The 18,447-nt window shown below is 53.7% G+C and overlaps 5 protein-coding genes across 5 annotated transcripts; 4 read left to right on the top strand and 1 right to left on the bottom strand.

Annotated features, from left to right (window-relative positions):
* Positions 1–859: 859 nt before the first annotated feature.
* On the top strand, positions 860–2,819 carry P152DRAFT_404689 (kinase-like protein; the record flags this gene model as incomplete). Its single annotated transcript, XM_033676775.1, has 2 exons — positions 860–2,102; positions 2,158–2,819. 2 exons carry the CDS (start codon positions 860–862, stop codon positions 2,817–2,819), a joined length of 1,905 nt encoding a protein of 634 aa, XP_033530416.1.
* Positions 2,820–4,031: 1,212 nt separating this feature from the next.
* P152DRAFT_404671 (RNI-like protein) lies at positions 4,032–5,878 on the top strand (the record flags this gene model as incomplete). The annotated part of the gene is made up of 2 exons (XM_033676774.1): positions 4,032–4,752; positions 4,806–5,878. 2 exons carry the CDS (start codon positions 4,032–4,034, stop codon positions 5,876–5,878), a joined length of 1,794 nt encoding a protein of 597 aa, XP_033530415.1.
* An 862-nt stretch (positions 5,879–6,740) lies between these two features.
* On the top strand, positions 6,741–8,240 carry P152DRAFT_209453 (GroES-like protein). The gene is made up of 3 exons (XM_033674403.1): positions 6,741–7,070; positions 7,148–7,353; positions 7,463–8,240. The coding sequence occupies exons 1-3, from the start codon at positions 6,946–6,948 to the stop codon at positions 8,209–8,211; spliced, it is 1,080 nt and encodes a 359-aa protein (XP_033530414.1). The 5' UTR covers positions 6,741–6,945; the 3' UTR covers positions 8,212–8,240.
* P152DRAFT_209489 (beta-alanine synthase) lies at positions 8,241–10,081 on the bottom strand. Its single transcript, XM_033674404.1, has 3 exons — positions 9,695–10,081; positions 9,264–9,575; positions 8,241–9,209 (listed from the first exon to the last, which is right to left on the bottom strand). The coding sequence occupies exons 1-3, from the start codon at positions 9,934–9,936 to the stop codon at positions 8,270–8,272; spliced, it is 1,494 nt and encodes a 497-aa protein (XP_033530413.1). The 5' UTR covers positions 9,937–10,081; the 3' UTR covers positions 8,241–8,269.
* A 4,544-nt stretch (positions 10,082–14,625) lies between these two features.
* On the top strand, positions 14,626–17,620 carry P152DRAFT_404802 (metalloreductase-like protein transmembrane component; the record flags this gene model as incomplete). Its single annotated transcript, XM_033676781.1, has 4 exons — positions 14,626–15,550; positions 15,606–16,988; positions 17,094–17,185; positions 17,372–17,620. 4 exons carry the CDS (start codon positions 14,626–14,628, stop codon positions 17,618–17,620), a joined length of 2,649 nt encoding a protein of 882 aa, XP_033530412.1.
* Between the last annotated feature and the right edge of the window lie 827 nt (positions 17,621–18,447).

The following is an 18,447-nucleotide window of genomic DNA, read 5'->3' as shown; positions in this document are numbered from 1 at the left end:
AAAAGGGCGGGACCTGTCAAATTGCCATGTCGTTCACGTTCGTTGGGTGCGTGGATGACTGGAGCTCTGCTAAGCTGCGCTCCCAGCCTTAAATCCTCCATCGTCGACTCACCAGGTCTCCTGCGGCCCTGCCCTCACTTGCCAGGTTCAACATGCCAGGTTCAACGACACTCCCTCAGATCTAATAATAATGTCCACACCATTCCCTCCATCCTTCGCCTTGCAGAGCAACTTTATTCAACTCCTTAGCTTCACCATATATTGGGCCTGTTGGCCATAAAGGATCCAGCGCCGCAGCGTCCAGCGGGTTGAACCTGGAGCGCGAGAGGAGCACCTCCGAATCCGGCGTCGGCTCGTGTCTACTTATTTTGTGCTGGTAATAGCTCCTGCAACTTGGTCCTTTGTTACTGTGACCATCCGACGCATTTGATTTTCTCCTTTTATCACCATGGCAGACCCTACCGCCCTCGGGTCACATTCCGCATTCGAGGCAGCGCGCATTCCAGACGAGACCACCACCTCTCGTCCGATCGAGAGTTCAAAAGTCGACCAACATCCCACATCGCTCTCCGTATCCATATCCGCTGCCAATCGGGAAGCAACCTCGCAAAACTCTATACTCCCTCGAATCTACACTATCGCCGACTCGCAATCGCAGCAACCGACCACAACTGCAGCCATCTCGATAGGCCCGAACCGCTCGCCTCGCACTCCTCTCGGCGCAGGTCTCGACCTTCATCTTAAAACCGACACCGCAACAATAACGATCCCCTCCCGCCAGCCAACCCCGAACGCGCCCTCAATTATCGAAAGCACCCCTCTTGAGAACCCCCTCGAAACCCCCGACCGCCCCTCCACCATGCCCCTCCGCTCCAGCTCCTCCCGCCCGAACCTCCGCCCCACCTTCTCAGCCAGCAGCTTCGCCGACTCCGCATCCCCGGGCTCGTCGCTGAGCTCACCCGCGCTCAATGCGATGACCGACATCACTCCGCTGCCCTCCCCGCTCGTCGGCGAAGAAGGGGCCGGGTCGCCGAATCCCTGGCGCCGCGCCTCGGCGACGATGACGATGTCAGGGTCTCGTCCCGGATCGCGTGGTTCCGCCAGCGCCATCGTACCAGGGACGGAGGCCACAGCCGCGTCCATGGAGACCACCCATCCCGCACCGTCAAGTTCGACGCATGCAAATAGCAAGAACCTCCCGTTCCCCACCCGATCATCGCCATCGCGGAAGAAAAAGGGATATCAGAGCCTCATGCCGACCACGGTGGAGACGCACGGCACCCCGACCGTAGCACGGAGAGAGGCTAGCCCCGGCCATAGCCGAAGTCGCAGCGTCAGCGACTACGTCCCCGAACCGCTGCACAATTCTCGCCCGCGAAACGTCACCATATCGAGCTCCTCCATCGACGCATCCCAAGGCGCCCTCCAGCGCGAGGCCTACCTCGCCGACAAGCGCGGATTCACCTCCGCTCCCGCTCCCGCGCCCACGCTCCCTACCCCCCCACCCAGCAACCGCTCCGTCACCGAGTCCGACGGCGAGGAACCCGCGCTGCAGGAGGCGGAGCCGGCGGGAGAGACGTTCACGATCCACGCGGGCCCGCAGCGGAAGCCGATCACGTACCGGCCGATCCGGCCGCTGGGGCAGGGGACGTTCAGCAAGGTGGTGCTGGCGACGAGCGAGGCGGCGGCGGATGTGCGGGCGCGGCGGGAAAGGGCGGGGCCGACGGCGGTATCGCCGCGGGCGCCGGAGGAGCCGGGGTACGATCCGGGACGGTTGGTGGCGCTGAAGATCGTAGCACACGGGCCGGCGGGCGGGGCGGATGAGGAGCGGGTGGAGTTGGGGTTGAAGCGGGAGGTGGAGATCTTGAAGAGCATTCGGCATCCGAGCTTGGTAAATTTGCGGGCGTTCGATCTGGAGCGGGGGGATAAGCAGGCGTTGTTGGTGCTAGAGTACTGTCCCGGGGGCGACCTGTTCGAGTTGGCAAGCAAGAATCTGGAGGTGTTTACGGGGGGGGTGGCGCGGAGGATATTTGCGGAGCTGGTGGGCGCGGTGCGGTATTTACACAGCAAGTGGATTGTACATCGGGATATCAAGTTAGAGAGTGTGTTGTCCCCCTTCACGCCCATGTCCCTCCCACCCGCTAATGCGCCCTTTAGACATTCTCCTAAACTACCCCGCGTCCTTCATCTCTCACCTCCCCTCCCCCACATCCCACCCCTACCCCCTCATCACCCTCACCGACCTCGGCCTCTCCCGCTCCATTCCCTCGCCCCCCCACTCCCCCTTCCTTACCACCCGCTGCGGCTCCGAAGACTACGCGGCCCCGGAAATCCTCCTCGGCCAACCGTACGACGGCCGCGCCACCGACGCCTGGGCCGCCGGTGTTGTCCTCTACACTCTCATCGAAGGCCGCCTGCCCTTCGATCCGCCCGCCGGTGGGAAATCACGCGGCAGAAGTAAGGCAGCGCACCGGATCGCGCGGTGCGAGTGGGGTTGGTGGCGGTTTGGGGACGAGGATGGGAATTGGGTGGAGCGGGGGGAGGGAGCGGAGGAGGGTCAGTGGAGGGGGGCGAGGCGGGTGGTGGGGGCGCTGCTGAAGAAGGCGAGTCGGGGGCGGTTGAGTCTGGATGAAGTGGCGGTGATGGAGTGGGTGCACGGTGGGATTGACGTGAAAGGCGGGTTGACGAGGGAATATATTGGGGAAGAGGAGATGATGGAGGGGCGAGCGGGGGAGGTGAGGTTGATGGGGGAACTGGGGGAGTTGGAGAGTCCGACGTTGAAGGACGAAGATGAGGACATGCAAGATCCTGATCGGTGATTGTTAACGAGGAGCGTTTGGACGTCAGCCATGCCTCATCCCTTTCCACATCCGGATGGCACGTCATCCGTATCTACACTTGCACCAACCCGTCCCAGTTAGGGGCCTGCCTGCCTGTTGCGGCCGCTCCAGCCCATCTAACTCGAGACAGGCATAATGTTTCCCCCTTTTTTTTGGCATGCCTTATTTTCTTCACGGCATCACGCAACAAATAGACCAGGTACCGGGACACAAACGGATGGACCCAGCAAGCGAGGCGTTTCGAAATCTCTCGTTCATCCGAGGGGCCTGTATTCAAGCTATTCTAGATATTATCTGTATCAATATCCTTCGAAATGTCGATTTATATCAATTCAGACACTTTGATCTCCGTTTCTGTCTCTTCAGCAGCTTTGATCAAGGAAACCTACGTAGCTGTTGACTGTGATCAATCCATCTCCACCGCTTCTCTTCTACATTGGATTTATAGATCACGTGAGTTCGCGTCACTCATCGCGTGTTGAAACGCGACGATCTTAAGTGCCTTGCGGCCTTAGGCTGCGAGTGGCGGCGGTTTTAGGCAGCGCAGCCAATAATTCAGTCGATGCGCCGATTCAAACTGAACTTGAAAGGCTCAGTTCCCTTTGCGGCTCTGTCACTTCGCTCCTTGTCCACGATCATTCCTTCTTTACCGTCAATCGTTCCAGCATAGATCAAATACAAGGCGTCTGGAGGAGCCTACGCGAGCAAGATGTGAGTTCGTCCCCTCTAGCCCTGAGACTCGTGTTTGCGACCAAGAAGATCGAACAGTGGATTCATTACCTTGCAACCCATACCGGCATATAAACCCTATGTCACGATCAGCGTCTTCCAACACTAGGAGTTGATGGTTTGAGGCTAACAAGAACTCAAACAGGTCGAACCGACGCGGGAATAACCGCATCCGGGGCCCGTAAGTCATATCCACATCATCTCCCCTTCAGTCTCAGCTAATTGGATTCTTTCTTCAGTCACTCCGCCTTGACCGACTTTCTCGCGGCCAACAACATCTCCGCAGCCCGTATCCGCGATGACTTCATCCGCCGCCGCGAACAAGCGACGCAACTAGGAGAGGAAGATGGTGATCCCGCCGAGGGCGACGAACACCAAGAGGAAGATGAGTCGGCCGCTCCCCCAGCATCGTCTCGCCGGCGCTCCTCCACGAAGCGCAAGGATGGTGATTCGGACTTCGAAATGGAGAATGCAGACGACACCATCGTCATCCCTAATACCGAGGAAGACGACTCGGATGCGGTTCCGGCGCTCAAAAGGCGGAAATTGGACAAAGGGAAAGGCAAGGCGAGAGTTCAGTCCAGCGATGAAGATGATGATCTTCCGGTGAAAGGCAAGGGGACAGGCAAGAAGGGTAAGGGGAAAGGAAAGGCCGGGAAAGGCAAAGGGAAAGGAAAGAAGAAGCCCCGTGGATCCGAGGATGACTCCGAATCTGAGGACGCGGACGACTTCTTAGCCAGGGATATGTACAAGAAAGGCAAGAAGCTGCCGGGACAGTTGGAAAATTGTGAGGAGTGTAGGAAGCGGTTTACAGTCACGCCATATTCCAAGACGGGGTCGGATGGGGGATTGCTTTGTGCGCCATGTGGAAAGTTACTGAAAGGTGAGGAGGCCAAGGCGAAGAAGAAGACGCAAAAGCCGGCTGTCACTGGAAGGCGAAGGAGGAAGGTGGAGAGTGAGAAGTTAGATGGCAGGATTGGGGTCGGGGCGAAGAGCCTGGTGCAGCTGTCCATCGAGAAGATCGCTCGGTACGCAGAGGACGTTGAGGGCTTTGGGGACATTTCGGATCCCTTGCTGCGAAAGTTGAGCCATATCTTCACCAAGAATCGGGTCTTGAAGCCGGAGACACTGGACTTGTTCCTTCGGAACGACAATAGGAAGATCGAGATCCATGACGCGGCTTGTAAGTCTCCTCTGAATTGCAATCAAACCCACTTCGCTTCTAACATGGCATAGACCTCGAAACAGACAATTACGACCGGGTTTTCATGGAGTGTCCGCAAATGGAGGATATCACCTTTGGGAATGCCTGTCAACTGAAAGATCAAAACCTCCAGTACATGCTCGAAAAGGCGCGGCACATCAAGCACCTCAAACTCTACGCCGCAAACCTCATCACTACGGACATGTGGAACACCTACCTCACCGAACACGGTCCCAATCTAGAGACCCTCAAACTCACTTGGCTCAACGCCTCTTTCGATGACAGCACCATGGAGGTGCTCGCCAAGCGGTGTATGCAGCTCACCAGGCTCAAACTCGAGCTCTGCGGTAAGATCACTGATGAAGGACTTAAGCATCTCAAGGACTTGCCTCGGCTCGCACACCTTAGCCTCCATCTCACCCAGCCCACCGATCCGGAAATCATTGAATCGATCATTGCCGCTCACGGCGCTCGACTCCAGACCCTCTGCCTCGCCCACATCCCCGAAGCGACCAACTCCCTCCTCAACACCATCTCCTCCCACTGCACCCGCCTCTCCAAGCTGCGCCTCTCGAGCGCCGAAAACCTAACCGATGAAGGCATCGCCACCATGTTCAACGAATGGACCGGCAAGAACCCCCCGCTATCCTTCATTGACATGAACTCCACCCGATCCGTCGACTACGTCATGCCCGAAGGGCCGGACGAAGAGGCGGTCGGCCTCGCGTCCGCGGGATTCATCGCACTTATGAAACACTCCGGCTCCGCGCTACGGAAGCTGAACGTCTCGTCGTGCCGGCACATCTCGATGGCGGCGTTCAGCGAGGTGTTCGGCACCGGCTCGACGTATCCGAACCTGGAAGACATCGACCTGAGCTTCTGCGGCGAGGTGGACTCGTATGTGATGGCGGGGATTTTCCGGTCCTGTCCGAACTTGACGCGGGTCATTGCGTTTGGGTGCTTCAGGATTGAGGAGGTGGCGGTGCCGAAGAAGGCGGTGCTGATTGGAATGCCTAGGGCGCAGGATGCGATTGAGCAGTTCGGAGGTGTGGGTATGGATATGATGGGGGTGGATGGTGGAAAGGAGGTTACGGTCGAGGCTTAGTAGGAGGGAGGTGCCTGTTGCGTGGACAGACTGGTTGGTTTGTTGATGATGAACGAGGATTCCAGTCCATGACCGGTGTTGGTGACGGAAACCTTAACGAGACAATCGCCACATGAGCGGAGTATGAGGTGTTTGAGCTTCAGTTTATTTTCCTCATTCTTAGACGATAGTATTACTACTTATACGAAATGATTCCAAAGGCAGGTAAAGATACTGTAAACTATCCAGTTATTACCAGCCGTTTAATCAAGCTTTATGAGGTACAGTACATATCCAATTACTCGCCGTCAGATCAATGGGCCTTGCGGCTTGCCTACTTCATGCTTAGTACTAAAACCGTCATGGCCAGTGATGGCCTACTCTTTCATTTAAATACGTTAAACTCCTAGTTATCCTCATCTCAAACCACTTTCATCCACGCCGCACCAGCGGATCTGCAAAAGCCCGAACCTATTTTGCCATCCTAATTGACTTAATTTCAGCATCCCGCATCGCCCCGCATATCCAGCCCCCTGGCCCCCGCTCACTCCACCCAGCGGAGCGGATTCGTTCCGTGCGGAGAATACGACCACAACCGAGGGTACAGCATCCAGGCCGCTTCCATCTCGCGTTCAATTTTCGTACGATTCGACCGGTATATGACGGCGCGGGGCTCATCTAGGCTCGTCTAGTCTCGTTCCTGTGGCCCTAAGCCAAATAGGTGATTCCATCCGCCACGACGATCAGGAGGTCCTTTGCGATGGAGGGGCAGGCAGCGTATATCCCGCATCAAGCTTCCGACGGACGACGAGGGACCGGTTAGGGGCTTACGGCCGTTGCGTCACGCGTCTCCGTGTGAAGGGTGTATTAAATGAAGGTGTCCATATCTTACTCGAAGATAAGCGTGTGCTTTCCGTTTCATCTTCTCCTTCCGTCTTTGATCTTTGAGTTGCATTGTGGTGTCCTTCCAGTTTGCTCCAAGATATTCGATTCGATCTTTGCTGTGCATCACCTCAACTCCGCCTCTGGTATATCGAGCGGCTCTAAACCCTACCAAGCAGAGTTATTTGTGAATCTATAAGACAGTAATGGCCGAACCCCAGATCCCGAAGCAGCACAAGGCTGCCGTCTATGACAAGCCAGGCAGCATATCGACCGAGGTTCGATTGGTCGATACGCCTGAGCCAGGAGCCGGCGAAGTTCTTGTTAAGCTGTAAGCATCCAATAGACTCCTACGCCATTCCCTCCTACTTTTGCCCTATGTCCAAAGTCTAATTGATATCATTACAGCTCCCATTCTGGCGTCTGCCACTCCGACCTCGGGGTCATGGCCAACACCTGGTCCAGCTTGCCATACCCCACCCAGCCAGGCCAAGTAGGCGGCCATGAAGGCGTAGGCGAGGTCGTGAAGCTGGGCCCGGGCACGGAGAGCGCACCAATCAAGCTCGGACAACGCGTTGGTATCAAATGGATCGCGTACGCATGCGGCGGCTGCTGTACGTCGTCCCGAAGCCCCTTTGAGGGCGACGTCCCCTCTACCCACCCAAACTTGGACGACCACATTGCCCGAATAACGAACATTTGCTGACGCTTTCCACTGTATAGTGCCGTGCATGAGCGGCCGAGACGGTCTCTGCCAAAACCAGAAAATCTCCGGCTACTACTACCCCGGCACGTTCCAACAATACGCCATCGCGCCCGCGCACTACGCGACCCCGATCCCCGACGGCGTGGACTCCGCCTCCGCCGCTCCCATGCTCTGCGCCGGTGTGACCGTCTACTCCGGCCTCAAGAAAGCCGACGCGAAGCCCGGAAACTTTGTCGTGCTCCTCGGTGCGGGCGGTGGACTGGGCCATCTCGGTGTGCAACTGGCCTCGAAGGGAATGGGATACAGGGTCATCGGCGTCGACCATCCGAGCAAGAAGGATTTGGTCTTGGAGATGGGTGCGGAGGCGTTTGTTGGTATCGATGAGAATGTGGTGGAGCGGGTGAAGGCATTGACGGAAGGTTTGGGCGCGCACGCAGTGCTCGTCCTGACGGCAGCCAACGCAGCATACGCCACCTCCGTTGACCTTCTTCGATTTGGCGGGACGGTCGTCTGTGTGGGTGTCCCTGAGGGTAAACCTGTAGCTATTGAGGGCGCAAGGGCTCCGGCTTTGATTATAGGGGAGAAGAAGATTATGGGCGTTGCGGTGGGCACGAGGCAGGACGCGATAGAGGTGCTGGATTTCGCAGCCAGGGGGATCGTGAAGACGCACTATAGAACGGAGCCATTGGATAAGTTGGCGGAAGTGTTCCAGGAGATGGATGATCAAAAGTTGCAAGGGAGAGTGGTGATCGACCTGAATGCTTGAAGGAGACGATATCTAACGGAAATGGTGAAAATTTGATGATTGAATAGCCATACTAGGATCACTGTACTCGCAAGCGATCATATCGAAGCACGCTTTGCGTCAACACTTCCGCCCCAATCGCACAGTCTTCCTCACTCGTGAATTCGCGTGGGTTGTGACTGATGCCCTCTCGACTGGGCACGAAAATCATGGCGGTCGGTACTCGATGGCTGGTCATCACGCTATCATGACCCGCTCCGCTTACCAGCCGCATGGCAGATGTATCATCTTTCCCTGCAAGTACTAGCACGGAGCGCGCTGATTTGGCGACGCACTCGATGCAAGACTCATTGAAGTTGACCGCCTTGGAAACGCTGTCCGTCCGCCACTCAACGGTGCACGGCTTCCTGTTTCCTGCCCAGAAACTCTCCGTATTACAAGAGTCGTCTCCGTCCGCGAGTTGTTTGAAAACGGTCTTCAGCTCCTTCTCCAAGTCATCCAGCACACCGTCACTCTGTGCCCGAAGATCTAGGCTAAATGTCACCTCGTCTGGGACAGTGTTGACGCTCCCCGGCGCCACCTTCACTACTCCGGTGCTCGCTAGTGCGCCCTTCTTTATATGTGCACTAGCTTGAGCCTGTACCATACATTTCGCCGCGATGAGCAGCGGGTCGGCGCGATGCTCGAATGGTGTCGTGCCGGTGTGACATGATTTGCCACTCACTGAGACTGTGTACCAGCGGTACGCCTGCGCACCAGTCACAATGCCAACCTTGCGTCCGGTGGCTTCGAGTTGCGGACCTTGTTCGATATGCAACTCAAAGTGTGCGGCCATGGGGTTGGCAGTGTAAGAACAGGGCGTGGGACCATGGTAACCGATCCGGGAGAGCTCGTCAATGAAGGGAGTAGGCTTGTTCGGTGGGATGATAGATGCCAGTCCATGTGCTTGGGAAAGAGGAAGTTTATCCGCCCAAACGGCGGAAGCATGCACGGAAAGGGGGAATCGGGCCCCTTCTTCGCTAGGAGCAGGTCAGGGCCGTGGGTAGAGAGTAATGGAAGTGGGGTTGGATTACTTAGTCCAGTTCACTACACCAACCGGATATTCTGTCTCGACCCGATTCTCATTCAAGATTTTCAGCATTTCGATCCCAGCTTGGACTCCCAGTATCCCATCGTATCGACCACCTTGCGGTTGTGTGTCAAGGTGCGAGCCAGCATACGTTGGGGCCCCTTTCTTGATGCCTGGTCGTACAGCGAATATATTACCCATGGTATCGATGGTAGTTGTGCACCCCAGCCCTTGAGTTGTTTTGATAAACCAGTCTCTTACTGATTTATCGTCGTCTGTGAGGGATAGACGGCGCATCCCAGTCTCGTTGGAACCACTGTTGGCGTTGTTACAATGATGGACTTTGATACTCGCTTTAAACAAGAGCTGATTTATGCGGACAATGAGAAAAGCAGAGATAGAAAATCCAGTCAATCAAAGAAACTGGTTCCTTACTCGCCCCAGCGTTCTCCAATTCCCCATTGACAGGTGTGGTGCAACTCATCCATCAACCGTTTCCTATTCACCTGTAATAACGCAATATCCTGGTCTTGCATTTCGGAAGAGCGAAACATCGTCGAGTAGGAATAACTAAAGTATTTGGTTTGACTGATATTGAAGAAGTCTTTACGTTGTCGGGTGATCCGAAGGGAAGTAAACAGACGACATGAGTGGTACAGACAATTGGAGGTAGCCATGGTAAGGGGACAGCGGCGCTGGAGGGAGAATTGATAATACTCTGTATCGAGAGCTCTCCTTGCTCCGAATTCGGGCTCACATTAGCCGATTCCCTGGTGTTATCTCAGCGTTAGGTTTGTGGATATGTCTGAATCTCCCACTGATCTACACCCTCGTTACGGAATACTACATCGGACTCCCCACATGCAGTCCTCTGCCTCTGCCTCTGCCTTGCCTCATCCCTCAGGCATCCAGGCATCCAGGCATCCAAGGCGCTGACAAAACACTTCATGGGCTGTTAGCCGCCGAAGTCTACCCGGGACAGGACCTGTCCCCCTGTCGTACCCACTGGATCTCCCATGCCATTTCATCGAGTTTGTGTCATCAACTTTCATGATAATGCCTGACGCCCGCTATGAGTGTATCCTGTAGTGAAGTGGCTAACAGCCTTCTGTATTGGAATTGGATGTCAGTCAGATCCCAATGCTAGGATTGAACACAACAGGAAGGCTGCCGTTGATCCAGTTGCCATTTCTCCATGGATTCTTGCACCTCCGTCTCTCAAGCGCTTGGAAAATCTTCATTACTATGCCGAGCAATACACCCCTAAATTTGATGTCGATGCTTAATAAAGGCTTGCTGTCATAGTACACCTGGGCCAACGGTTCGAAGGGATCGTTCAAGTCCCCCCGATGCTTTTCCTTATACTCGGATTTGGATCCATTAAGCCACCTGCTCACATTTACCCATAGATGGACCGTTTGATGGGTTGCTCAAACCATTGACGCTGTCTCGGATCGCGGGAAATACTGTAAATTCCGCTTTGAACTTGCCCACTCACTCCTCGCAAATTTCCCTCAACTTTGCGGATCATGGGCATCAGTGGGAACTTGCTAATGAAGGTTCATGGTGAGGGGGGTGGATGCTTGGCCTCGAGGGTTGGATACACGGCATCTGATGATTATAAGCGTCTTTTACAGGCCTAATCAGACTCAGAAGCAAAGACAACAGGCATAAGCTTTTCACAGTTTGACTCACCATGTAGGAAGGCGACCATTGTTCTTATTATTTGTTCACTCCACGATTTTAGCTTCTTTGTCTTCGACATATTAGGTCGTATTATTGACTAACAACCGAAGGTAAGGCACCAGGCCAGCCAAGCCAGCTGGACTATCGAGACATAGACATTGTCTTGCATCTACAAGCCCATCCAACCGTCTTGGACCGGCGTTGCTGTGCAGCGAGATGTCACTTTGAAAAGTGGCATTACAAGAGTTAATGTCAGACTCGCCAGGAATATGTATTCCACCGCTCTCCTCGAAAATCCGTACTGTCTGTTCATGGTCTCTGTCGAGCGCTCTTCAGGGTCCCGGTATTTGGCCTTCGTCCTCTACCCAGTATCAAACCCATGCCATTGAGGTACTGTCATCCTGCTCCGCATGCTTCTAGAAGCCCTTTTTTCATTGCACGGCTAGGGTCCTTTAGCTAGGTCCTTCATAGTCCTAGATCTCGTTACATCCTTTATCCATGATCTAGGACAAGTCCAAATACTACAGTCAGTCCAGATCACCTCCCGTGGAGCGAATCGAAGCGTGACTTATTCGCCCTATATTGCTTCACAGATATTCTATCTGTGTCTCGCCTCGATTTCAGTACTGATGCGCCAGTGACATGAGGCATCAGAGATGCATTATACACAGCAACCAAAGACGATGTGTTGGGCGAATTCCGATGATTGACTCGGTGGCGCAGGGTGCTCGAAGACCATCAACAGGAGATTCCACAAGATTGCTCCCCATTCCGCAGTTCACGTCGCGCGTTACAACAACTCGAATTTATCCTCCTTTCTTCATTTGAGTGGACTGGCCCAAGGTTTGATGATCTAGCAGAGTATACTCAACCGAGCCTTTCCAACTCCGCTCCAAGGAATCCGTGTACTATTGCCATACTCATGTTGGTGAAGAGGGAAGGGTTCTTCTCCACTCGCTTGGGTTAGCATATATGTATAAGAATATCTGGAAGGTGATGAATCCAGTGCTCTACAGGCTTTGGTTGATTTGAGCTTTTCGTCGAGCGTTCATGGACTTGGCGCCTATCAACATCCACCGACCTGGTCAATTGCTTAGGTGAGTTCAGGCTGATATATCTGCAAGACGTCCACATCGTTGCAATGCTTGCATGTTGATTTAAGCGCCGTCCCTATCTCGAATAGTAAGTCTAGATCCAAGACTACCAAGGTTCAGATCTCGGAGGAGTGGAAAGAGTCTCAAACGTCGATCACCTCCTTCCAGCCGTTCCGGATATCTTCGATCATGGGCACAAATACCATAGTTGAACGATTCCGACCAATTACTCTGTCCGCAATTTCGGAACTCGGTGGACCTAGGTACTTCGCAAAGTACAAGGACTTCTGCGGCATTGCTTCGCTTTACCAGCGTCCTGGGACGGTGATACTGTCCCACAGCGCGACGATTTCAAACTGACAAGGCAACTCTCTCTTCTCAGGTCCATCTCGGATCCTGAAATTCCGATGAATCGAGGTCTCGAGAAGCAGCGCTACGGTGAGACATGAGTATTTGATGTATTCCGTACTCAGAGCCGACGCCTTGACTTCACGGAGTGGTATTTTCAATCGGATATGGTAGTAAGCCGAGAAAAACTCGACACGAATATTAGTCAATTCTGACGATTCTATTGGACAACTGGAGCACAGCGGTTTAGGGCTATCGAGAAGCTTGTTCTCTTAGTTCGTTAAGTGGGCGCTTAACTCTCTTCCCCTCCCTGATCCATCCACGGATCCACCTCCATTATTACGGACATCACGGATAGCAATCCACCATCCCACCCCATCGGCATAGACGGCATCGCACGTTTCCTTTGCCTTGCGTTGACATTGTCTTTAGCCACTGGGAACAAGTCTGGAAGGCCCACGGAGATATCACTTTCTGTGTTCGGTGGAACCATGATGCATGGTGGTTGCGTTCCATGTTGCTCACCGAACGATGGAACATTTAGCAAGGATCTGCTCCGCTGTCACTCCGGCATACTATAGGAGGCCTATCCATCCAATGCCTGAACCATTCCTAGTTGCTCCCTTTCGGCTGCACAAGGAAAGGAATTTTGTGCCTCAAGGTACTTTGTAGTCTGTACAGCAGAGAGAACACCTTATCGGTACATGGGGGGTACAACGTTAAGTGCCCAGCAGATTCCTCCAATTCTGCTGCAGCTCTGCAACCTGCAGGCCATCTGATCCGGACCGCACCCTCTCCCCGCCCGTCACATCCGCCACCAGCGGATCAGGAATTAGGGTCAAGCAGACCCGAAGCGAGGGCCAATGTACGTCGCATCGAGCCGCCGAATTATCATAATACAGACGCCACCACTTTTAGCACGCCACGTCCATTCTTGATGCAAAGAATTCAAGATGCATCGAAGATGCTCAAGGAGGAGAATGCCAGTCAAGTCGGTATCATCGTTACACAACAAGATGACTGTGACCATCAGCAACGAGCTTGTACGACAGTAGATGTCAGGGTGAGTTTTCTCAGTCTCACTGGTGGTGTCTCCTCCCAAGGTGGAAGCGCATGCTCGGCATCGTTGGCCGACACGCGCCACTGCTCGATGGATCCACTGGCCAATTTGGTTGTGCACAAGGAAATTTATCAAATATTCAAATTGTCACCTTGATTCACATCGACCAGGGCATGAAAGGGCGAATCCGCGGTGGAGTACAGCAATCTGTGAGCTTCGACAGGGCGCACGGCTCCTATGAATTGGACCAAAAGCGAGAGCGTCAACGCAACAAAGCCGTTCACTGCACAGCTGCACCCTTTACCCCTTGGGGCCTCCCATCTCTAGGAGGGAGAGCTAAGAGAGGCTCTCCATTGGAGTGACGAGAGTACAGGCCTTTGCTACGAGAGCTTCGAGACGGGCCGCGATAGGCTAGAGAGGGCTCACCCGCATCAGGGACCCTTGCAGTCGGGTCTGCCATCTCGCGGCCTGCCGTCCATCATCAACGCCCGCAACCTTGTCAGCTGCGAACCAGGGCTACGATGGACGATGTGAATATTCAATGATCGATCCCAATTCGCACAGCTGCCCTTGCTTGTCCCATGCTCATCAACCATAGGTAGTGGTCCTTGTGCTTCTTAAGGTGCATGACCACCGCCATGTCCCCATCTATCATGAGATCCGTATCACGATGGCATCTTGACCTTCTCTTCTGCTATTACTTGCCACTCGCTCTCCCACTCTTCGAGGGGATCTCTTGCTCGTTATACAGGTCTCCGACTGAGCGATCATTGAGATATTTATTTTGAGTGTTTCGTTTCTTCACAATTAGACCTATTTGAACGCCTGGAGCGGGGAGCTGGAAATCCTTCGACTAGGCCCTTACGAATTTCTCCACGCATCTCTCGCTAGATACCCCAATTTGCATTATACACTCATCACGACCCTAGACCTAGTAATACCTTTTCTCCGGACTCGATCTGTTGGTTTTGATGTGCAGTTGACCTGCCTGCTGTCCGTCATCCGCAATTGTCATACTCTAGCCATCTCTGGCTGTCTTCTTCGATATCCAAGGCGCCACAACCACACAAATACACACAAACTGCGCTACATATAGCAGCAAGAGCCCGGATCGAGAACTGCAGAGGGAATAAGGAAATTGCTTCTCAAGACACGGGCTTCACCGGCGCAATTCCGCCATGCCAGCATTACCAGGACTGATGGATATGAGTGCGGAGGGGGTATTTGATAGTGTTGGTCATGCGATTATCATGGCAAGGGGGGTGCTTGACGACCTGCCGTTCCTCGTCAAGCGCATCAATATTTCAACGAACAGAACCAGCTCGCCAGACCTGATAGAGGCGGTCAGCACAGATCCGTGGAGGTTCAGCGGGAAATATGCCTTGGGTTGGGTGTATTTCTGCATAATTCTCCTGGTGGTTGCTTTCCTGCTGAGGACATATCATTATTTTACCGACCGGATACGAACGGCACTCCACGCGGAAGACACGAAGGCGCAATCGAAAACGTCATCACCAGATACGGACTACGAGATGAATGCACTGTACACAGACAAGTCGACGGCTAAATTCTTTCCACGGGACGGAGCGTTACCGGCGAAACCGAAGCTCGAGTCCAACTGGTCGTCATTGCACTGGGTCAATGTGCTTGTTGCGATGTTCCGTTTCCTCTTCTACCGACCCATCCCGGAACTACGATTGAGGAAAGGATGGCGGCCAATTGCTTTCCCATCACTAGCGGTTTCCATCATTGTAGCCGCTGCTATGGTATTCACCGTTTGTTACTGCTTCATTCCGCAGCCACTGTTCTACAAGAGCATCGCGTACGGATCGCCTCCACTTGCAATTCGGGCGGGCATGGTCGCCGTGTCCTTGATCCCGTGGATTGTAGCACTGAGCATGAAAGCGAACTTCATCTCCTTACTGACTGGAGTCGGACACGAAAGGCTCAACGTTCTCCATCGATGGCTAGCTTATCTCTGTCTCGCGCTCAGCATCGTCCATACCGTTCCATTCTACATCACACCAATCACCGATGCCGCGGCCCTGGATAGCTTCCACAAAATTTTCGAGGCGCAAGGAGGAATGTATATTTATTCCACTGGTACGCTTTTCATGCCCCTTGATATATGCGGGCTATATTGACATCAGCCATGTAGGCATTGCCTGTCTTGTTCCCCTCGGCTTCCTTTGCCTCCATTCGTTGCCATTCCTCCGACGTCGGGCCTACGAGCTATTTGTGGCTGTTCATGTCCCTATTTCCATCGTCTTTATCGGAATGCTGTTTTGGCATTGTAAGAATTATTTGACATCGTGGCACTATCTGTTTGCCACGATTGGGATCTGGCTTGCATCATACCTATTCCGGCTATTGTACCTGAATTGGACGCACCCATTTCGCATGTCGTGGCTGGTTGGCGATGAGTCTGCAATCACACTTCTCCCAGAGAATGCTGTGAAGATCACGATTCCGACTCAAGTCAAATGGAGACCCGGACAATATGTGTATCTGCGGATGCCAGGGATCTCGGTGTTTGAGAATCATCCGTTCACCATTGCATCGTTGTGCTCCGATGACTTCCCTTCAGAGTATGGAGACGGATACAGAGACATGCTCCTTGTCTTCCGTCCATTCGGTGGCTTCACTCAGAAGGTTGTCAAAACCGCCCTAGAACATGGACCGTGGCATACCTACCGTGCGTTCATTGACGGACCATATGGAGGAATGCGTCGGCGCATCGAATCGTTTGATTCGGTAGTTCTCATCGCCGGCGGATCCGGTATTACCGCGATCGTGTCGCAATTGTTGGATCTCATCAAGCGTATGCGAGATGGCAAAGCTGTCACGAAGACCGTCCAAGTCATTTGGGCGCTCAAGCGCCCGGAGACCCTCGAATGGTTCAAAGAAGAATTGCGGATCTGTCGCGAATTTGCTCCACCTGACAGTGTCTCTTGTCAGTTGTATATCACTGCAGCAAAGAGGCTATCACAAAGGGAGATGATGCAGATGGGACTCGGCATAGAAGGACAGAGCGGGCTCGTTTCGGCGCATACTCCGACGCGGCCAGTGTCCATGTATTTCCACGATAAGGTGAACGATGTCTTCCAAGACATCGCCGAAAAACGCTTCTCCGGCATTCCCGACCGCAAGCGCCTCTCCAACCTCTCCAACCTCTCCAATCGGAACAGTGCACTTATCCAAGAGGAGGCTCATGGGGATACTGAGCGCGAGGAAATGCGCCGCGAAAACGAAGACGCCATAACTGCACTCCCACAAGCACAACTCGTCTCTGCAAGAAGCGGAAGCAGAGGCCACCTCGCCCCGCCAGGGTCGGACGGTGACGCTCCTGAATACGCGGAGGAAGACCCCTATAACCCACAGGATATCCGTTTTACCACTTGGGCTGAGCGTCGCAAGTATGCTCAATCCCATGCCTCCCATTCCCGCAATCTCTCCCTAGACGTCGCCCAGGCCGTGGCAGCTGGCACCGGTGCTCTAGACCCCAACACAGCCGCGACTGCCTCCGCCATTTCCCCATCAAGTCCACACAGCTTTCGTGGTCGAATGTGGGATATGTCCGGCGTCGCCTCCAAGGATGAGAAGTCCCCTGACAACAATTTGTCCGACCCGTCGAACCGCACGCAAGCCACGAACTTTGACTTCGGGTTCCCCAGCACACCGACCGAGTTCCAGAAGAACCTAATGAGGTTTGCATTTTTACCCGGCCCAATCAACCCTGTTGCGGCAAGCATGATCGGCCCAGCGAAGCCGAGTCCGGGACACCCACCGCCCAGGAAACTATCCAAGTCAGGCTTTTTTAAATCTGGTGCGGATGATTCTACATCGAAGCGCAAATCACTGCTATCCATTCCGCGACCAAGGCGGAAGCCTGGGAACGACGCTGAAAGCCCTCAGGAGCGCGAGGCTCCGTATCGACCTGGTTGGAGCATTGAGTACGGTCGGCCAGATATTCCATTTATGCTGCGAGAGGCGAGCCGGGGATGGGGGAGGAGGACATGTGTGTTCGTATGTGGGCCGCCGAGCATGCGGATAGCAGTAAGTGAGCAGGTGGCGCAGTTACAGCGCATGGTCGTCAGTGGGACGGGGCCGAGAGGAGAGAAGGTGGAGGGTATAGAAGAGATATTCTTGCATGCGGAGAACTACGCGCTGTGAAGACGATTCATTGGGATTATTGGAGAAAGGAGGAGAAAGTCTATCCTTGTAATATCTCGGTGTTGGACCCAACCGTCTCGATGTCGGCTTTCCTTTACTGACCATCTAGTCTCGGCGATTTTGTTGGTTCCTTCGGGTTCGGTTTGATATCCCTGGCCTACAGTTGCCATTTGTTATGATCATGAGCGATGGGACTTTCAATGTAAATATCAATCGCGAATAAGATGCTTCTACTCTATATCTCTCTGAACATATCCACTTTATAAGGATTACACGCCCCCACTGTGAACTGATCTCGTTTGAACCGCCCCGTATCACTAGTTACTAGCATGGCATATTAGAGGAAGTCGGCCATTTCCTCCTTATCACCAGTCTGGCTCACTCATTGACAGACACGAGCTGATACCCCTGGAATGTCGCTAGTGGTCACTCGCGCCGACCGAACTCCACGTGTCAACTTTGGTTTGCCCTTAGCTAATTGATACTAGAAGGGCATAGAGATGCATGTGACATTGGTGGTCCAGAAATATCCTATGAGTGAAACACCAAACGCTAGAGTGGTCTCGATAGAATTGTATTGTGTGAATCATGTATTGACCTGGTCGTTTTGGCGGAATTGGGAGACTGCGTTCCGGATTGCATTGTAGAAGACTTTCTGGAGGGAATCTTGAAGCGGTTTCAAACCCCTGAGAACCTTTCCCTCCTCTTTCAAAGCTGATTGCATAGTACATTAGCTGTAGTTAGTTAGTTAGTAGAGAGGAATTAAAAAGACAGCATCACAGCAATCGCTCCGTGGTGTTGTCATGTTACATTGCAGTGGTGGTCGA

This window comes from Eremomyces bilateralis (assembly GCF_010015585.1).
Source record: "Eremomyces bilateralis CBS 781.70 unplaced genomic scaffold P152scaffold_31, whole genome shotgun sequence".
Classification (NCBI taxonomy): Eukaryota; Fungi; Ascomycota; class Dothideomycetes; order Eremomycetales; family Eremomycetaceae; genus Eremomyces; species Eremomyces bilateralis.
The sequence above is the reverse complement of the archived record's forward strand: the minus strand, read 5'-3'. Positions and strand labels throughout refer to the sequence as shown.